Source organism: Ailuropoda melanoleuca, chromosome 13, assembly GCF_002007445.2.
Source record: "Ailuropoda melanoleuca isolate Jingjing chromosome 13, ASM200744v2, whole genome shotgun sequence".
In the NCBI taxonomy this organism is placed as follows: domain Eukaryota; kingdom Metazoa; phylum Chordata; class Mammalia; order Carnivora; family Ursidae; genus Ailuropoda; species Ailuropoda melanoleuca.
The window spans coordinates 45,184,291-45,204,209 of record NC_048230.1 but is presented as its reverse complement, the minus strand read 5'-3'; the positions used below and the strand labels follow the sequence as shown (position 1 = coordinate 45,204,209).

At 52.2% G+C, this 19,919-nt stretch overlaps 1 protein-coding gene and 1 long non-coding RNA gene across 3 annotated transcripts; one reads left to right on the top strand and one right to left on the bottom strand.

Annotated features, from left to right (window-relative positions):
* The first annotated feature begins 10,903 nt into the window (after nucleotides 1–10,903).
* DNAJC5 (DnaJ heat shock protein family (Hsp40) member C5) lies at nucleotides 10,904–15,611 on the top strand. 2 transcript variants are annotated; one of them, XR_004619393.1, is made up of 5 exons: nucleotides 10,904–11,016; nucleotides 11,754–11,967; nucleotides 12,655–12,826; nucleotides 12,908–12,981; nucleotides 13,272–15,611. XR_004619393.1 is itself a non-coding variant. In XM_034639860.1 (4 exons), exons 1-4 carry the CDS (start codon nucleotides 10,910–10,912, stop codon nucleotides 13,373–13,375), a joined length of 597 nt encoding a protein of 198 aa, XP_034495751.1. In that variant the 5' UTR covers nucleotides 10,904–10,909; the 3' UTR covers nucleotides 13,376–15,611. The 2 variants fall into 2 exon arrangements, 1 of the variants encoding a protein (XP_034495751.1); XM_034639860.1 differs by lacking the exon at nucleotides 12,908–12,981.
* LOC117795403 lies at nucleotides 13,597–19,879 on the bottom strand. Its single transcript, XR_004619394.1, has 2 exons — nucleotides 18,713–19,879; nucleotides 13,597–17,586 (listed from the first exon to the last, which is right to left on the bottom strand). It is a non-coding gene; the product is annotated as an uncharacterized LOC117795403 (long non-coding RNA).
* Nucleotides 19,880–19,919: the final 40 nt, after the last annotated feature.

Sequence of the window (19,919 nt, the reverse complement as noted above, 5' to 3'; positions counted from 1 at the left end):
AGACAGAGGGGCTCACTCACAGGAGAACAAGTCTGTCTTGAGCTCTGATGAGAAGGGGCTCTGTAGCAGCTGTCGGAGACTCACTGGGTGAGAGGGAAGTCGGCCAGTGGGGATGAGCTCCAGACCCCTGGTTAGAGCGGCCTTGTTGGCTCGGTAGGCTGGGGTTCTCAGTATCCCTGACAGCCCAACACGCTGGAAGTGCTTCGTAAAGCTGTCCTGGAAGTGACTCATGACAGGAACCTTCTAGAAAGGGCAGTCGTGTGTCTGCAAGAGGTCTTGTGGCGACTCATCTTCTTAGAATGACAACTTTGTAGATTTTATTAAAATGAGACAGAACTTTATAAGAAGTTCAAACAATACACAAAAGCATAGAGAAGAGCATGGTAAAAAAAAAAAAAAAAAATCAAGCCGTGGTCTAGAAGTGGATGTTTTACAGACAAGAAAATGTGTTAACCCCTCGTCCCTAGTTTTTCCCAGAAACAGCCAGATACTTACCTTCCAAAGGTATTCGCATAGTCTTTGAAGAAGAAGCCTTTGTTTCACTTTCCTCTGAAGTTGGCATACCGGAGAATCAAGGGGACAATCAAGGGGACGCTAATGAAATTGCTGGCCCCTCAGGACCTGCAGACCCGCCCCCACCCCTAACAAGGGAGGCCGCAGGTGGCGTCAGGCTTCGCTGTGGACGCTGCGCGCCCCCCTGGGGGGGCTGACGGGACTCCTACACTCTCTCCCCACTTGTGTCCTGACCTTCTTGCTGAGGGTTTGCAATGTTTATATTCATCAGACTTCTCACCACAGCTCCCAGTGCTCTTCAGTCGTCTTGGATTTCTGTGGCCTCAGCACCTGCCCACGGACCTGTTACCCCTGGTTTCATTCTTGATTGCTGCCTTTCAGTTTATGTCTTCGCTGGCTGGGTGTTTTAACAGATTGTTTTTTCTAGAAGCTCCTTGTTCCATAAGTTCTCGTGTCTGTGTGCATATTGGTCTGTGCCTCCGTCTGCAGAGACCTTGTCTGATTATAGCGTTAAACTGGGTCAGAAATGCTAACATTCTGTGCTGCTCGAGTAGTGAGGGAGAAAGCTGCCAGTCACAAGTGACTCCGGATGCTTTATAACTTGGTTTTTAACCTCTGGGTTTGAGGAGATACGATTTTTTTTTTAAAAGATTTTATTTATTTATTCATGAGAGACAGAGAGGGAGAACTGAGACTCCCTGAAGCAGGGAGCCTGATGCAGGACTCGATCCCAGGACCCTCGGATCATGACCTGAGCCAAAGACAGACACTCTCTGAGCCACCCAGGTGCCTCAGATATGGTTTTTTATTTATTTATTTTTATTTATTTTTTAAAGATTTTATTTATTTATTCGACAGAGATAGAGACAGCCAGCGAGAGAGGGAACACAAACAGGGGGAGTGGGAGAGGAAGAAGCAGGCTCATAGCAGAAGAGCCTGATGTGGGGCTCGATCCCAGAACGCCGGGATCACGCCCTGAGCCGAAGGCAGACGCCCAACCGCTGTGCCACCCAGGCGCCCCATCAGATACGGTTTTTTATTAGCCTTTAAAAAACTTCGGATATTGGGGCACCTGGGTGGCTCAGTCGATTAAGCGTTTTTTGGCTCAGGTCTTGATCTTGGGGGACTGGGATCAAATCTCACATCAGGCTCCTTGCTCAGCAGGGACTCTGCTTCTCCCTCTGCCTGCTGCTCCCCCTGCTTGTGCGTGTGCACTCTCTCTCTCTAAAGTAAATAAATAAAATCTTTAAAAAAAAAAAAACAGAACTTTGGATATAGTTACCGGCAATCCAATGAAAGTAAGAAAATTGATTCTAAATTAATTCTATTGGTTTTTCTTAGGATGGTTCTATCTGAGACTGGGAAATTTTTGACATTCAGTGCAGTAACATCTGTGAAATCTGGCATACTACTGACTTTGGTGATTCATAATTTAAAATGTGGCAGTTGCACAGGGTGAAATTTTCTCTTTAGTCAAATTAAGTAGCTGACTACCGTTAGATGTCGTAACCATACAAGCATATCTCAGATATGGCGGGCTTGGTTCCAGGAAAACTGCAGTAAAGCAAATATCCCCATAGAGTGAGTCAAATGAATTTCTGGTTTCCCAGTGCATATAAAAATCATGTTTATGCTATACTGTTGTCTGGTAAGTCCAGAATAGCATTATATGTAAAAAAAAAAAAAATACATACCTTAATTTAAAAATACTTTATTGCTAAAAAAAAAAAAATGCTAACCATCATCTGAGCTTTTGAGCCAGAATCACTGATCACAGATCAGCACGACAAATATACTAACAGTGAAAACGTTTGAAATATTGCAAGAATTACCAGAATGGGACACAGAGACACAAAGTGAGTAAATGCTGTCGGAAAAGGGACTAGTTTGACACAAGGTTGCCAAGAATCTTCAGTTTGTTGAAATAAAATAAAAGCATTATCTGGAAGGTACAGTATGAAGAGGTAGGACTGTAGTTGATTATTTTTACAGAACAGACATAAAAGTATTAGTTTTCGATGTTTTTCTGTGGATGGGGTCTAGAAGCCAGCTCTTCAGTAGACATTGGGTAACTGAGAATAAAAACAAAGGAAGTACTTAGGGTGGTAATTTGACAGTGCTATGGTTCTTATGTTGAGGACTAGCTGGAGAAGATACTTAGACCCGGACAGTTGACTACAACGTCAGTAAAGACGCCTGCTTCTGACTGAGGGTTTCTTGGTCCGCAGATGAAGAAGGAGACTCAGAGCACTGTGGGCCTTGCCCAAAGTCACACAGCTGGAAACTTTCAGAGCTGGGCTTAGAATCCTCACTTCCTGATTCCAAACCCGTGATCTCTCTCTTGAGTGGCAGTGAGACTTATTTTATTATCTACCTTCAGCAACACCATCGTCCCTTAGGTTAGGGGCGGGGTGGTTTGCCTGGTGTCGCTAGGCCAAAGGGTGATGCCCTTGGGTTTGGGTTCAACGTCACTTCTGTGCTCCCTTCTCTGCATCTGTGATAACCAAAGGGTGATGCCCTTGGGTTTGGGTTCAACGTCACTTCTGTGCTCCCTTCTCTGCATCTGTGATAACGACTGTCATAGAACCTGCCTGGTGAGGGGAGGGGAAGCCTGACCCCCATGGACTGCCACACTCGAGGAACCCAGTCGGTTGATCTCGGTGAGCTGTGGCGTGGAGGGCCCCGGCCCATGCCGGCTCTCCAGCCTTGCACGCTCCTCCTTTCCGTCGTGAGCATTAACCTTTGCGTTGTGTTGTCTTTGGGCATGGAGAGAGAAGTGGAACCCTGCCTCCTGTAGGCGTGTGGAGGGGCTGGTCTTGTGACTCCTGCCTTCATTTCTTTATTTTTTTTTTTAAGATTTTATTTATTTATTAGAGAGAGCACAAGCAGGGGGAGCAGAGGGAGACGGAGAAGCAGACTCCCCGCTGAGCAGGGAGCCCAGTGCAGGAGTTGATCCAGGACCCTGGGATCATGACCTCAGCTGAAGGCAGACGCTTGACCGACCAAGCCCCCCAGCCCCTGCCGCCCCCGTCTTGATTTCTTGTGCCGCAGGCCCAGCCAACACCAGTCTTTTTATCCCAGGTTTCCCTCTTTCCTCACCTCCTTCCTCATTCTGCTGAAGTATCCTCAGTTGTTTTATTTTAGAAGGCAGAAGCACTGCTTTTCCCAGACTCCTGACCTTGCCCTTGGTTGGTAATAGAATTCTAGGCTGAAAATCTTGTCATCTAGACCATGGAACTTTCTGTGTTCGGAAGTTCTCAGTCTTGACCAGGATGTTTAAGTGCAGCCCTGGTACTTGATGGCACTGTTCAGTTAGCACACTTGTGTTTTCTTTCAGCTCTGGTTTTGTTTTCTTTTGTTTTTAATGGACTTTTTCCTCTCTTTTGTCTGTATTCCTTACCTTTCACATTCCTGCTAGGCTAGTTTTTCTCCTATTTTCTGTTTCCTTTGTGCTGGTTCTCTCTGAGGTACTTCCTGAACTGTACCTTCTCTCTGCCTGGTGGGCTTCCCTACTTAGTTGTGTTGCCCTCCTGGGCTTACTTTCTACTTTCCTGCTCAGACAGTGATTGCTGATCGTTCTGTTCTGTGCTCCCTGTCCTTCACGGTTTGCTTTTTGTCCACAGTTTCTTTTAATTTTATAGAAATAGTAGCCTTCAACCTCTGAGGATGTGAGAACTTAAAAGCTTGCCATTTGGGGCACCTGGGTGGCTCAGTTAGGGAAGCGTCTGCCTTTGGCTCAGGAGTCCTGCGTCTGGGCTCCCTGCTCTGCAGGGAGCCTGCTTTTCCCTCTGCCGCTCTCCCTCTGCTTGTGCACGCTCTCTCTTCTGACAAATAAAATCTTTTTTATTTTTTTATTTTTTTTTAAAGATTTTATTTATTTATTCGACAGAGATAGAGACAGCCAGCGAGAGAGGGAACACAAGCAGGGGAGTGGGAGAGGAAGAAGCAGGCTCCTAGCAGAGAAGCCTGATGTGGGGCTCGATCCCATAACGCCGGGATCACGTCCTGAGCCGAAGGCAGATGCTTAACCGCTGTGCCACCCAGGCACCCCAAAATCTTTTTTTTTAAAAAAACAACTTACAATTTTTCCTCTGGGGTCATCAGCTCTTTTTTTGTACTTTGTTTCCTACTTGATAAGCTTTTTTTTTTTTTTTAAGATTTTATTTATTTGACAGAGGGAGAGAGAGAGAATAAGCAGGGGTAATGATGGCAAGCAGAGGGAGAAGCAGACTCCCACTGACCAAGGAGCTTGATGAGGGACTCAATCCCAGGACCCTGGGATCATGACCTGGGATGAAGGCAGCTGATTAACCAACTGAGCCACCCAGGCACCCCAAGACTATTTTTTTTTTTAGCAGCATTAGGGTTACTTAAAAATTGGACAGAACTTACAGAGAATTCTCATGTATTCCCTTCCCTTCCACCAACCCCACGGTTTTCGGTTTCCCCCCATAGCTTATATTAGAGTGGTGCATTGTTAAAACTGTTGATCCAGTATTAATACATTTTTTTAAAGGTTTTGTTTATTCATTAGAGAGAGAGAGAGAGAAACAGAGCATGAGCAGGGGAGTGGCAGACAGAGGGAGAAACAGGCTCCCCGCTGAGCAGGAAGCCCGACCCAGAGACCCAGAACTCGATCCCAGGACCCCGGGACCATGACCCAAGCCAAAGGCAGCCGCTCAACTGACTGAGCCCCCCAGGCGCCCAGTATTGATACATTATTAACCAAAGTTCACAGTTTACCTTAGCAGTCACTCTCCATGTTGCACATTCTGTGGGATTTTGAGAAACGTAATCACATGTATCTGCCACCGTAGTGTCCCAGAGGGTAGTTCATCCCCTCACAATCCCCTCTGCTCCTCCTCTTAATCCCTCCCTCCTCCAGCCTTTGTCCACCACCACTCCCTTTACTGTCCCTGGAGTTCTGCCTTTTCCAGAATGTCATAGAGCTGGGATCACAGTGTGCAGCCTTTCCACGGCTCAGTAGCTCATTTCTTTCCAGCACTGAGAATACCCACTGTGTGCACAGACACTGTTTTGCACTTGCGCACTGAAGGACATCGTAGTTGCTGCTGCGTTTTGGTGATTATGAACACATTAACTTATTTTTAAGTAGTGTAGTCTGTGGTCACAGTAATCATCAAATCAGTATTGAATTTAGAAATTAAGTCCATCCCCTCATTTTTCACATGGTTGACTTCGGGGCAGTATCTGCATGTGTGTGACCAGGTGGGTGCTGTGGGAGGTCTATCGTGCTCCCTTCATAGAAGCAGACATAATGCGGAGATTGGAAGCCCTTTTTTAGGGACATCACTGTATTTCCTGGAAAGGTGGTTTATTATTTTTTTGTTAACTTTAAGCAGCAGAAAATAGAATTTAGCTAGTTGCAACTTGTGGCAGTGTGTCTTTTTGGAGAACCAGAGGGCAGACACACCTTTAGTATGATTGATTGCTGAACTTGAAGTCAGCTGTGGCTTCTGGACCTGCTTCTCGGACTAATGCACGTCTGGGTTTCCCTTTGATCTTCTGGGAGGTGAAGGAATTGGGCTAGGACCTCACACCTCAGGTCTCTTTTCCCACTGCTTGCTTTCTTCTGGCTTTGCTAGACCTAGCGTTTGTTGCTGGTAACAGTATGCTATGTCATCTCTAGTCAAAGCTTCTTTTAATGGTCTAAACCAACCAGGTGACTTGAATTAGTCTAGTAATGCGCTGTTAATTGCAATTTTAATTAAGATGATTATAAATTCACACATAGTTGTAAGAAATCACGACACTTGACCTGGTTTTCCCAATGGTGACATTTTGCCAAACCGTAGTTTACTATCCTAACCAGGATAGTGATGTTGATACAGTCTGCCAGTCTTACTCAGATCTCCCCATCTTTACTGGTGCTTACTCATGTGCTCGTGGTGACGTCTGTGTGGCGTTAGTAACCAGTGCGGTCCACCGCTGGACGCAAGATACTGGAATTCTCAGGACACAGGCCACCCCATCCCACTCACCTCCCATCCTTGACCCCTGGCAACCAGCAATCTGTCTTCTGTTTTTAAAATTGTATCATTTCCAAAATCCAGTCATACAGTATGTAACCTTTTGGGATTGGCTCTCATCTGCTTGGTGCAGTTCCCTGCAGGCGAATCCCCGTTACACATCGGTGCTGGTTTTGCTTTGGCTTGTGAGTAGTATGTACTGCGGCTCAAGGACATCTGCACTGACCCTAGTTTGGGGCGGATACAAATAAAGCTGCTGTGAATGTCCTGTGTAGGTTTTTATGTGAACAGGTGTTTCCTTTTCTTTTGGATAAATCAGCCGGGAGCGGACCTGCTGGGTCCTGCGGCAAGGGTGTGCCAGGTAGTTTTCCAGAGTCGCCTTGACCCTTGGAACCCGCCTCTCCTCTGCCCTCCACTTTCGGGCAACCTTGTATAGACGACTTTGCATTTGCTGGAGTTTCACATCTAGTACCCCTGCATTCTCTTTTAGATCTAGCCCCTTTCACTCAGCAGCATGCTTGAAGAGTCGTCCACGGTGTGTGCGTGCCATGGTGGCTCATGCCCTTCCTGCAGACCAGTGGTCCACTCTGCAGGGAGACCCCTTTCTGTTTATCCATTCACCTGGCGATGGACATTTGGGTTGTTTCCAGATTTTGGCTGTTGTGAGTAAAGCCGCTGTGAACGTGAGTGTGTGAGTGTTTGTGTAGACACGTATTTCCAGCTCATGCAGGTAAGTACTGTACTTCGCAGAGGAGCTGCTGGGTCGTATGGTGAGTGTATGTTTTCTGAAGGCTTGTACCGTTTCCCATTTCAGTGTTAATGAGAGTTCATGTTGCATCACACCCTCGCTAACACTTGGTATATGGCCCATCTCTTCAATACAAGCCATTCTGGTAGATACGTGGTAGTATCTCGTTTTATTCTGCATTTCGACTAGTGATGAACATCTTTTTATGTACTATTGACCCTCTGTATACCAGTGTTACTGTGACTATATATGCCTTTTGTATTGCCACACAAATTTCGAAATCATTTTCTCAATTTCTGCAAAAAAGCCTGCTGGGATTAGAGTTAAGATTGTGTTGAGGGGCGCCTGGGTGGCACAGCGGTTAAGCGTCTGCCTTCGGCTCAGGGCGTGATCCCGGCGTTATGGGATCGAGCCCCACGTCGGGCTCCTCTGCTGTGAGCCTGCTTCTTCCTCTCCCACTCCCCCTGCTTGTGTTCCCTCTCTCGCTGGCTGTCTCTATCTCTGTCAAATAAATAAATAAAATCTTTAAAAAAAAAAAAAAAAGATTGTGTTGAATGTATAGATGAATTTGGTGAAGATTGACAGTCTCGGGTCTTCTAATCCATGAACATGATAAAGCTCTGCTTTTCAGGATCTTTTGTTTCCCTTGGCAATGTGTAGTTTTCAATGTCGGGGTCTTGTGTGTCTTTTGTTAAATTTTATTCCTCAAGAATTCTGTGGTTTTGGATGAAACCTGTATGTAATAATATTTTCCAGTTGTTTACTGCTCTCAAAAATATAGTTGTTTTAAACATTTATATCCTGTGGCCTTGCTAAATTCACTTATTAGTTGTAGTTGGTTTTTTGTTTAGTTGGTTTTTTGTTTCATTGTTTTTGTTTTTTTGTCAATCCCTTAGGATTTTCTGTGTAAACAACCAAGTCATCTGTGAATAGGAACGGTTTTATGTCTTTTTGATTTTTTTTTTCTGTTGCGGTGTTCAGGGTCCTAGAACTGGTGCGAGCAAGCATCCCTGTCACATTCTGATTTAAGGGAAAACCAGTATTTCACTACTAAGCATATCAGCTATAGGTTTTTGGTTCGATGTCCTTTATCAGACCGAGGAAGTTCCCTTCTATTCCCAATATACTGAGAAGTTTTTAAATCATGAATTAGTGTTGAACTTTGATGCATGCTTTGATGAGTCTTTGAGATCATCATGTGGGTTCTCTCATTTGTTCTATAATATCGTGGACTACATTGGTTTGTTTTGAAATGTTAAATCAGGCTTGCCTTCTTGGGATAATTTCTACTCAATTAGATTCAATTTGCTAATATTTTGTTAAGGATTTTTTTTTTGAGATTATATTTATTTATTAGACAAAGAGACAGCCAGCGAGAGAGGGAACACAGGCAGGGGGAGTGGGAGAGGAAGAAGCAGGCTCCCAGCAGAGCAGGGAGCCCGATGAGGGGCTCGATCCCAGAACCCTGGGATCATGTCCTGAGCCGAAGGCAGACGCTTAACAACTGAGCCACCCAGGCGCCCCATATTTTGTTAAGGATTTTTATGTCTGTGTTTGTGACAGATTTTTTTGGTAATGTCTTTGTGAGGTTGTGCTGGCCTTCAAAAACAAGAAAAGTTCCCTCCTTCTCTGTTTTTGAAAAAGTTTGTCTAAGATTGATGTCTTTCTTCCTTGAATATTTGGTAGAAAAATCATCAGGGCCTGGAGCTTTGTGGGAATGTTTTCAGTTACAGATTCAGTTGTATTAATGCATTTAGGACTATTCAGACTATTCAGATTTTCTAGCTCATCCTGTGTTAATTTGTGTAAATTGTATTTTTCAAGGTATTTATCTGTTTCATCTAATTTCGTGGCATAAAGTTGTCCGTAATTTTCTCTATCATCTTTTTTGTGCCTGTAGGGTCCGTAGTGATGACCCCTCTTTTTTTCCTTCCTCCTGTCACTGATTTCTGTTCTTTTTTTCCTTTGGTCAGCTGTTGATCAATTTCATTGTTGTTTTCAAAGAGCCAGCTTTTGGTTTTGTTAAATTTCTCTATCATTTATCTGTTTTTTATTTTGTGATTTCTGCTCTTTATTATTTCCTTCCTTCCTTCCATTTCCTTTGGGTCTGTCCTGCTGCTTCCTGTGTTATGAACTTGAATCTTAGGTCTTGGCTAATTTGTTACATTTTATTATTCAATTCAAAATAACTTTCTTTGTGATTTCTTCTTTGAGTTACATGTTATTTTAGCAGCGTGTTGGATGATGTTAAATACGTGAGGTTTTTGAGGCGCCCGCGCGGCTCAGTCGGTGAAGCTGAAACGTCTGACTTTAGCTCAGGTCATGATCTCAGGGTCCTGGTTCTGTGCTCTGCAGGGAGTCTGCTTTTCTCTCTCCCTCTGCCCCTCCTCCAGCCCATGCTCTCTCTCTCTCAAATAAAAAAAAAAACACCCAAAAAACAGGGGCACCTGGGTGGCCCAGTTGTTAAGCATCTGCCTTCGGCTTAGGTCATGATCCCAGGGTCCTGGAATCAAGCCCCACATCAGGCTCCCTGCATGGCAGGAAGCCTGCTTCTCCTTCTCCCACTCCCCCTGCTTGTGTTCCCTCTCTTGCTGTCTCTGTCAAATAAATAAATAAAATCTTAAAACCAAACACATTCTATTAAAAAAGTACTTGAGGTGTTCTTAGGTATCTTACTGTTGGGTTTCTAACTAAATTCTGCTAAAGTCGGGGAGCACACTGTGCATGACTTCAGCCCATTAAATTTATTGAATTTAAAGTCTAACACGTGGCATGTCTTGGTGATTTTTAAAAAAAACTGTTGATGGGTGTTGGGTGTCCCATATGTATCAGTTAGGTCACGGTGGTAGGTAGTGTTTTTCTTGTTTTGTTGTTGTCGTTTGTCCATTCTGTCTGTTCCGGGGATGGGTGCTAAGATTTTTACAGCTACAGCTGGTCCGTCTCTCATTCTCTCAGCGCTTGGGTTACAGTGTTTTGAGGCTCTGTCTTTAAAGTGTGTAGTTGGGTCTTGAGTTTTTCTCCATTCTGACAACCTCTTCTTTTTATTGGACTTTTTAGTCTAAAGATCATTTCCCTTTTTCTTTTAGCTTTTTTTTTTTTTATTTATTTTTTTTAAAGAATTTTTTTTTTAATTTTATTTATTTATTCGATAGAGATAGAGACAGCCAGAGAGAGAGGGAACACAAGCAGGGGGAGTGGGAGAGGAAGAAGCAGGCTCATAGCGGAGGAGCCTGATGTGGGGCTCGATCCTGCAACGCCGGGATCACGCCCTGAGCCGAAGGCAAAAGCCCAACCACTGTGCCACCCAGGCGCCCCTCTTTTAGCTTTTTAACTGTGTTTCTTTGGATTTTTTATTTCGAGGCTGCTCTGGAGATGACAATAAGCACAGGTTTTTGGTCTACTTACTGTGGCGGTGCTCTAACACTCCGTGGGTACAATTGCAAACTTAGCCTCTGGTCCCCACGTGGGACCACTCCCCACACCCCTTTATGTTATAGTCGGATGTGTCGTGTCTGTGACCCTCATGGCCCCCGCCAGTGGTGTTGTGATTGCTTGCCTAAAACAGTCGTATGGAATAAAGTCCTCCAGCTCCGCACGTGGAATCTTTATTGATACTTTTCGATGTGTTCTTTGTGTTTTTCTTGTGGATTAGCCTACCATGGCCGACCAGAGACAACGCTCACTCTCTACCTCTGGGGAATCACTCTACCATGTCCTGGGGCTGGACAAGAACGCAACCTCAGACGACATTAAAAAGTCCTATCGGTAAGAGGGCCTTGTGCCTTGTGTGGTTTGACCTGCACTTGCCAGAAACCACTGCGTGTGTTTTTCCCGCCTGACTCCATACGTAACTGGGAACCCTTAGGTCCATCTTTGTGTGTAGACTGTGTTCCCTTATAGCTTAAAATTCTTAAATTGGTATTTTCTTGGCAACAAAAATGTAACCCTTTGTAGATGATACACACTGTCTGCCCTGGAGCAGCCCGTTCCACTCAGGTCTGAGCCTGCTCAGCAGATGGGGCTTTACTCCTTTCCACCGGTGATGACAGGCTCCTCCCCGTAGCCTTCAGATGGAGCTGTCGACCCCTGCCCTTCAAGCCGCCCTCCTTCGTGTCCCTCCCCCTGTGTACTTCTCCCACCAGGAGAGAAGAGGCCTGTTGAGCCCTTGCTCATCACTGTATTTGGGAAAATGTGCAGTTAGCCTTCGAGGTCACTAGAGGTCAGCAGTAGCGTTCGCCTCTGAGCTGTTGGGAGAGGGGTGGGTTGCGGGCCTGCCGCAGCCGCTGCCTCCCCGGTGGCCGTCGCGTGGGGGGACTCACTCGTCAGGGCAGGTCAGAGCCAGGTTTGCCCTGAGACAGCTGCAGAGGGTTCTGCTGACTCGACATTCTCAAACTCTGTGCAGAGTTGGGAAGTGACACGTGATGGAGAAGTGCCTCCTGCACGGGCCCCCCTCTCACAGATGAATGTGGCATGAGGGACAAAGAAATGGTTTTGATTTGCAGGAAACTTGCCTTGAAATATCACCCTGACAAGAACCCTGATAACCCAGAGGCTGCAGACAAGTTTAAGGAGATCAACAACGCCCACGCCATCCTGACGGACGCCACAAAAAGAAACATCTACGACAAGTACGGCTCGCTGGGGCTCTACGTGGCCGAGCAGTTTGGGGAGGAGAACGTGAACACCTACTTCGTGCTCTCCAGTTGGTGGGCCAAGGTGAGGGGGGCAGGCGGCCCCGCGTCAGGCTCCGGGTGCCCCGGGAGAGCCTCCTGCCTGGTAGGGCTTTGGGTCTTCCAGAGTCGGGGCATTTGGTCCAGGTGCTCTGTGCTCCTTAGTCGTGGTTTCCAGGCGTATGGCAACCTTTTCCCTCCTCGTGTATCAGTGCGGGGCCCAGCCTCTGCCGCCGGTTGCACGTCGCTGGCTCGGTAGCCCGTGTGCAGCCAGCCCAGCACCGAGCCAGCCGTGTCACTGCTCTCCTGAATCACGGATTGGAAGTGAGCTGTTCCGTCACGTTGTGGGTAGATGTTTTTGTCATTATGAGGGAAGACTTGTTTGAAATCTGACTCGAGACACTTTAGACGTATCATTTATTCTATTTTTGAACATTTACCCTTGTCCTTATTTTCCCCAAGCACGCGTCGTCGCAGGCGCCGGGCGGCCGGTGTGCGCAGTGAACCCGGCAGCCCTCCCGCCCGTGTCTGTAGATCCCTTTCCTTGGAGCGAGTGAGCTCTGTCTCTCTGTCTTCCTGCTCCCGGATCTGCAGAGGGTTTCTTGGCCCGACAGACCCTCTCCCCCCCACCCCCCACCCCCGCTGCGGCCCCCTGGGAGCAGCCGTGGGCTGGGCCTGGGGTGGGGGGTGGTCCCGGAGGCCCCGCGGCCAGCGCCCCTCTGCTCCCGCGCAGGCCCTGTTCGTCGTGTGCGGGCTGCTGACCTGCTGCTACTGCTGCTGCTGCCTGTGCTGCTGCTTTAACTGCTGCTGTGGGCGCTGCAAGCCCCGGGCGCCCGCGGGCGAGGACGCCGACTTCTATGTGTCCCCCGAGGACCTGGAGGCGCAGCTGCAGTCCGATGAGCGCGGTGAGTGCCGGCCCAGGGCCGCGCGGGCGCGGGCCGGGGCGGGGCGGGCCCTGAACCCTGTCGACCTGTCTTGTCAAACAGGAGGGCACTGACTCTGTGCGGGAGTGTTTGTGGTGGCGGCTGGGACTGTTGAGGTGTGAACGTGGACACTTGAGGTAAAAGCAGACGCAGAGGGCCGTCCCCACCCGCGAACCGAAGCGGCCACGGTTCCGCGGGACCAAGCAGGTGGGGAGGGACCGGGGGCTGGTGGCGACCTGAGGCGACTGAGGAAGGTTGTGCCGGGGGGAGGTCCGCAGCTAGCCTCTCCCCGCCGACCTCTGACCCCGGCGCAGCGGCCAGGCGACGGAGCACGGACGGTGTTGCTGGGGGCCGCACGGGCGCTCCTGAGGCCCGATGGCGCGGCCGCCGCCCTCACACGACGAGCTTGTATGCGCTTGCTTTGCAGAGGCCACAGACACGCCGGTCGTCATACAGCCAGCGTCCGCCACAGAGACCACCCAGCTGACGGCCGACTCCCACCCCAGCTACCACACCGACGGGTTCAACTAAGTGCGGGAGCAGCTGCGGCAGAGGACAGCGCAGCAGCCGGCCACTTCACCTTAGAGTCCTGGACCGTAGTCACAGAGATGGGGAGGAAGGGCAGCCGCCGGCCCGCCGGGGCCCTTCCCACCTCTGTGCCCGCCCGCCCACGCGCCCCCACCACGTGAAGTGCGTCGCATGCAGTATTTAAAGCAGTTTAGCTACGGTCTTCTTCTTTTTCTGTTTTCTCCTTTTTTAGTAGCATGTATGGGGTTACGTTCCATGTCTGTCTGTGTTGTGGGCGTGCCGCGCGGCGTGACCGCGTTACCAGTGGAGCCGCCTCGGGGCTTTCAGTTCGCTGCGCCGACTGCGGCTGCGTGGTACCCCCCAGCCAGGCAGGCTGGGGCGGGAGGGGTGGCTCCTTTCCCCTGTGCTGGTGGGGGCCGGAAGCAGGTGCTGCCTGGCGGGAGCTCTGGGTCTGGACCCCCCCGCCCCCCCCGTGCTTGCCAGCTGCGTGGGCACAGGCAGAGGCTCTGGACGCATTGCTGGGAAGGAGCTGGTGTGTCCTCCCTTTGCCTGGTCCCGTCAACATTTCCGTGGTGTTTGTGCGGGTCTGTTTGCCTTGGTTGCTTGGCCTTGTGGCAGGGTTTTTTCCATGGGTAAGTTTGTTGTGGAAAGTGTGGGAGGCTCTGCTGACCCCAAGACCACGTTTTCTACCTGGGTGCAGCCTCGGTCTCCTTGTCACATGGTCCTTTGAGCGTGTTCCCTCGCCAGGCTGTGGGAGGTGTACCCTCCATGCTCCCACACTGTCCCCCGGCCACGAGCTGGGTGGATGGGGCCACATTCCTCCACCTCCTCTCCCCTTTGGCCACCCTCTACATTCCTTCAGGCCCACCTGGCCTTCTGGTCCTTTCTGGACCTCTTAAGAACCGCAAGCGGTAGCAGTGACCCGGTTTGTTGTTGTTAGAGGAGCCGACAGTCCAGGTTGCTGGTGGAGCATGGCTGAGCAGCCCTGAGAAGCACACGTGGGGAGCACAGCCCTCTTCTCTGTGCTTCGCAGAGCTCCTACCCACCCCACTGCCCTTCACCTGTTCCCTTCAGTCACCGTCGATGGTTCAGGCAGAGCTAGAGACGCCAGGTTCCTGGAGGAAGGACCAGCTGGACCAAAGGCACAGCCTGGTGCCCTTGGCTTGTGAGCCAGCAGCCTGACCGTGGAGCCCCCACTCACTCACCGTTGTCTTGAGTGGCACCTTCTGTGAACTCTTGGAAGTCAGTCTTTCTTGTCTGTGTCCCAGAACTTGTGGGTGGTGCCCCTGCTGCCGGGGACAAGGAAACGGGTTACGATGTGCCTGTGCCGGCCCAGAGTTCACAGTGGCCCCCACACCCCCAGCAGCACTGGACGTGGTGTGGCTCCCTGCTGGACCCGCACTGGTCACTGGAGACCCGAGTGGTTTCTGCAGAACGAACTTGAGGGCTGCTGCTGAGTGTGTCCTGCGTGTCCAGCAGATGAAAAGCAAGGAGGACGATGTCGGCTCTGACGTGCACTGTTTCCAGCACCGCCTCCCCCCAGCCTGCCCGCCCGCTGGGCCTCGGCCCTTGTCTGCCCACCCACAGCTCTGCCGAGAGCGGGTGCTTGTTGACCCGAAAGGGGCTGAAGGGACAGCAGTGTCCGTGCGGAACGTGGACAGGCTCCGAGCACAGTGCTGGGTGCGGCCGGCTCTGGTGGAACGGCTCCCAGGTCCTTGGGCAGGTTTTTGGTCCCCCCCCCTTTTGTTTTTGTTTTTGTTCATTAAAATGATCATGAGCACATTCAGTGAGAGGGAAAATATGCACTATGCTCTTAAATTAGAAATAATTTGCTAAAATCAGACGTCATGAAAGATGATAAGTTCTCTACGCCACCCTGGGAAGAGGTAAGAGCACAGGGTCGTCTGTACCAGTCCCAACAGCAGCAAGGACACAGCCTTTGTGGTGTTTCTGAAAATAACTTTCGGAGCTGTTTTTCGCTGGCATGGCCAAGAACCAAGTTCAAAGCTTGGACTTCAGGTACCAAGGCTCCCCCTGCGGGGCCACTGCAGCTCTGTGGTCAGGAACCCTAAAGGCCCAGCACACGTGTGTGAGCGAGTCCTCGACGGGACCTTGACAGAAACGTGAGGCTCTGCAGGGGACCAGGGTGTGGGGAGTGGGGCAGGTCTGGACGGGTGTTGAACCCAGGCTCCTGTAGGATTTGTAAAAACCAAATAAATCATGACAGTGATGTTAACCCTTAAGATGGTGGTAATGATTGCCTAAGGCCCAGGGACCCCCGGAGCCAGACGGGCCCAGAACTCTCCCCGCCTGGCCCTGAAGGCATTTCCACCTGGTGACTCAGAAGCGGATCCTGTTCTGAAGTCGGCTGTACTCCCTGTCAGCCCCGGTTGCATTTCCCTTTTTCTTGATTGGTCTGTGCATTTCCCTGGTGAGCAGAGTTGCTGAGTGTGGAGGGGCGCCCTGTTCACTGGTCACATGGGGGCGACCCTCTGCCTGGGGTCTCACTCTGGGGCTGCCCAGAGCCAGGGCCATGTGTGGCCAGGGAGTGCTGGGCCAATGCAGGCTGCAGCGCGTGCCGTGTTGCAGAGTGCGGGGCTCGCCCCAGGAGGGCCCCAGAGCAGCCAGTGGCCAGCAGGAAGCACGGGAGGGCCCTGCGGGGTGTCTGCTGGTGTCTGCTGGCCTGTACATTTCTGTTCCTGCTCAGAGATGTGGTTGGTCTTCTCGTCTTCCCTTTGGCTTTCTTCTACCTTGAAACTGCTTTAGATATTACTGCTCAGTGTGTGTGAGCCTTCCTAGTTCCCCAGTCAGTGCCGCAGGGGAAGAAGCCGCCGTGTGCTGTGCTTAGAGCAGGTGGCCTTTCCACACTCTTGGCCACCCAGCGTGGCAACGGGGCTCCTGCTTGGGGAAAGGCCGTTTCGGGACTGTCGCCATGCATTCTGAGTGCAGGTGGGCCGATCGGGTGAGCTCATGCTGGAGGAGTGCCCACTGGTGCAACTGGTGGTCTGGGGAGATGCCCGGCCTCCCGGCACCCGGCTCTTGGGGTGAGACCACCAGCAAGTGGGGTGGGCGCTGGCACGCAGGCAGAGCTTGGGGGCCTGCCCCATCCTTCCCTGGCTTCCAGCGTATCCCACCAGAGGGACGGGTGTGAGGATGGAGAGAGCGGCTGATCTCATTGCTTTCTCAACATGCTGAGAGTTGAGCCCATGTGACACAGGACCGCCCTGTTTGTTCTGGTTATTTTGGTTGTGAATCCTCCTGTGGAATCGGCAAAAGCTACATTCTTACTGTCCGTACGAGCACGGTTGGCAGTGTCTGTGCTGTAGGTGTGGGCAGTGCGTGTATCTCTGTGTGTACATATGTGTATATGTATATATCACGCAGCGGGTGTGACCGCTGCTACCCAGAGGCCACAGCGAGTACAAGAAAGTCGGCTCCAAAACGGCCTTGGGTTTCTTGGTGAGTCGGGTCGAGAACAGGGTCTTGGCAGCAAGCTCCTTTGCCGGGTGCACAGAAGTAAACACCGGGTCGGTTGTGTGCCTGGGATCGGTGTGGACGGCCAGCGGGGGTGCCTGCGTGCACTGCGGTGGCCTCCTCCTGCCAGCGGCATCTTCTCCCGGGGAGGGTGCCAGGGCTACCGAGGGGTGACTGTCACAAGTGCCACACCCGGCCCTGGGGGCCCACCTGTCATGCTCACCTGAACCCCAGGTGAGTGCCCTTTTGCAACATCTAGGTGACTGGAAACCCTTCCCTCCCTTGTCACATTAAAACCAACTTTCTGAGCATCAGATACAATCAGTGACAAAGGGCTTTCTAAAGGGGACTCTGCCCTGACCGCAGGTCTGCCTTGGGGGAGGGGTCCACTGGGAAGGAGCAGGGACCACACAAAGCCATCCTTCAGGAAGGGGCTGGGCTCAGGGTCCTCCAGGCGGTACCTTTTGGTAGGTTTTGTTTCCCTAGAAAATGGAACAATGTTTCAAGCTAAGTGAGGGGACGCAGTTTACACTGAAATATATATATTGTTTTAAAATACTAAATGCAAATGCATGGCAAGCAACTGTCCGTGCGCTGGTTTCTGGTTTCACCCCGTTGCTGGAATCCCACAGTGCTAGGTGGGTGCAGCTCTGACCCCGACTCCCATGTGCACCTGAGGGCCCAGCTGGAGGGTTAGGGTGGTCCGTGGTGATCTCCATCTCCTACGTCTGAATGTTGACCTTAAGATAAAGATAACTGTTGTAAAATAAATGTTTTCACTGCAAACCAGGCATGTGTCTCATCAGTGACCCCCACAGAGTCCTTCTCTGGGGGAGTCGTGCATGGAGGGGCAGGGGTCTCACTCCCGCCTGCCTGGCCCAAGTGTGGACAAATGCCCCTGCGTGGTTCTGTTTTCACCTCCTTTGTCTAAATACCCCACACGGAGTGAAGAAAGGATCCTCTAAGCCCAGGGTGGCTTGGACTGTGGGTTCTGCAGCCCTCCTGGACCACGTCCTTGCTTCCACTCTTCCCTCCTGCCCACCTCGCTGACTGTCGTTAACGCCTCGGAACCACGCCCACCACCCACACCAAAGGGGCATCACCCTCTCTCGTCCTGTCACAACGTAAGATGGCTGGGCTGCAGGGGTCTGGCACAGCACGCCGGCCTGGGCCAGAGCCCTCCGTTGCACGGCAGGCCCGTCCTCAGCTGATAGCGCAAGGTAGGACAAGGGTGACAGCAGAGTCCCCTGGGGGGGTGGCCCTCACACCTGGGCTCGTCCCACTGCTCCACCCAGGGCATCAGTGTGGGTACACTCGGCCAGGATGCGACTGTCGCGTCTGCCTGGGTCACACCCGTGCTAGCGGCGAGCCGGGGTGTATCCGGGGCTGGGAGTGCCAGATGAGGGGGTGGTCATGACTCCCAGGGGTTCTGAGAGAGCGGAGTAGGGCCAGGCGGGGCCCTCTGTGCGGGTCACAGCCCGGGGTTTCTGGCCCCACGGAAACCACTTCCGGGCCTCTTTTCTCTTCCCTGAGATAAATGTCTAGTTGGACTCTTGCCGGAAATGCCGTCTCTGCCTCAGGGCATGTTGTCCCTGGAGATTCTGCACACGCTGGGTGGGTGGGGTCCTGTCCGTAGGTCCCAGGGACCCTGGCCTCAGGTGGGGGGAGGCCACCCGGACCCAGGAAGCCCCGTGGGTGTGACCATGTGCCTGCCCCAGGTGCCACCCTCTACACCCTTTCAGCAACGGTCCCTCTCATGCCTGGGATCCCCTGGGGTCAAGGTGCTGGGTCTTGTGCTCCCTCAATTGAACTCAGGGCAAGGCAGAAAGAGTGCGATGAAAACACTAAGAATGATGCAACACGCACCTTGAAAGAAACCCCTCATCTAGGACACGTGAAGTCGTGTGACTTGGATTTTCCATGAAGGAGAGAATGGCTGACGGCGGAGACCTTTGTGTCTCTCCCCCACCCGGTGTCCCCTCCAGCGGCTGCCACCAGCCTGTCGCCGTCCGCATCCGGCTGTATTTCATTCCTGATTTCATTGATTTCTGAAGCTTTGCACTGCACTGGGTCAGGGTGAGTTTGGGTTCAGCCTGGGCTTTCCAGCAGTCGCCCGGCCGAGGTGCAGTCGATGCCGGAGGCGGGACAGCACACGTCCCGGACCGAAGGGCAGGTGCTTGCCGGCCCTGGTGGCTGAGGACACGGCTTTTCAGGTCTTGGCTGCTGACCAGAGCGGGCGGCGGAGGGGCGTCCCGCCCCCACTCAGACCTCCCGCGTTGTTCTCTGCGGGACTCACAGCGACTAGGAACGAGCGCCAAGACTTAACGATGGGACCTCGCTCCTCCCCCCGACCCAGGGCCGCGACACCTGTACCCTGATCTAGGGGACCGCGGGCCACGGGCAGGGGGCTGAGTGGCACTTCGGGGAGATTCCCAGAGTCCGCGCCCCCACGGCCAGTCTCGGAACTCCGGGCTCCTGACGGAGGTCGTGGTCGCCTGTGCCGACGGGGGTCCTAGTGCGCGGCCCCCTCCCTCTCCCCACCGCCCGCGAGGAGCGCGACCAGGGAACCGAGGGCCACTGCGAGCCACGCGGGGCAGGTGTTGGGGCGCGGAGGGCGTGGACACCGAGAGAGCTGGGGGGCCTGCCCGCCGCCCGACCCCGTCACCATTTGCAACCACCTACGACAGAAACTGGAGGGGGCGCGCGGGGCGCGGCGGGGGCAGGGGTCTGGGGACCCAGGGCCCCAAGGCCATGCGCGGACCCCCTCTGGCTCCACACGGCCTCGGCAGCCACTCGACGAGAGCCCCTCGCGCGGCCCCGAGGGCCAGGGGCGCCGAGACCAGCGCGGGCAGGACGCGGGGGACGGGCCGCCGGGTCTGGAGGGGTCCCCAGCCCTGCGCCGGAGGGGAAGGCGCCGGCGGAAAGGACCCTCCAAGTCGCGGACACCAGGCTCTCTCCTGCTTCAGAGGGGCCCCCTGCCCCTACTCAGACCCTGCTCAGCACCCCAGCTCCCCCGCCCTCTGCGCACAACTCCGGGGGGTCTCCGAGGCCGCTCGCCTCCACGCGGGCCCCT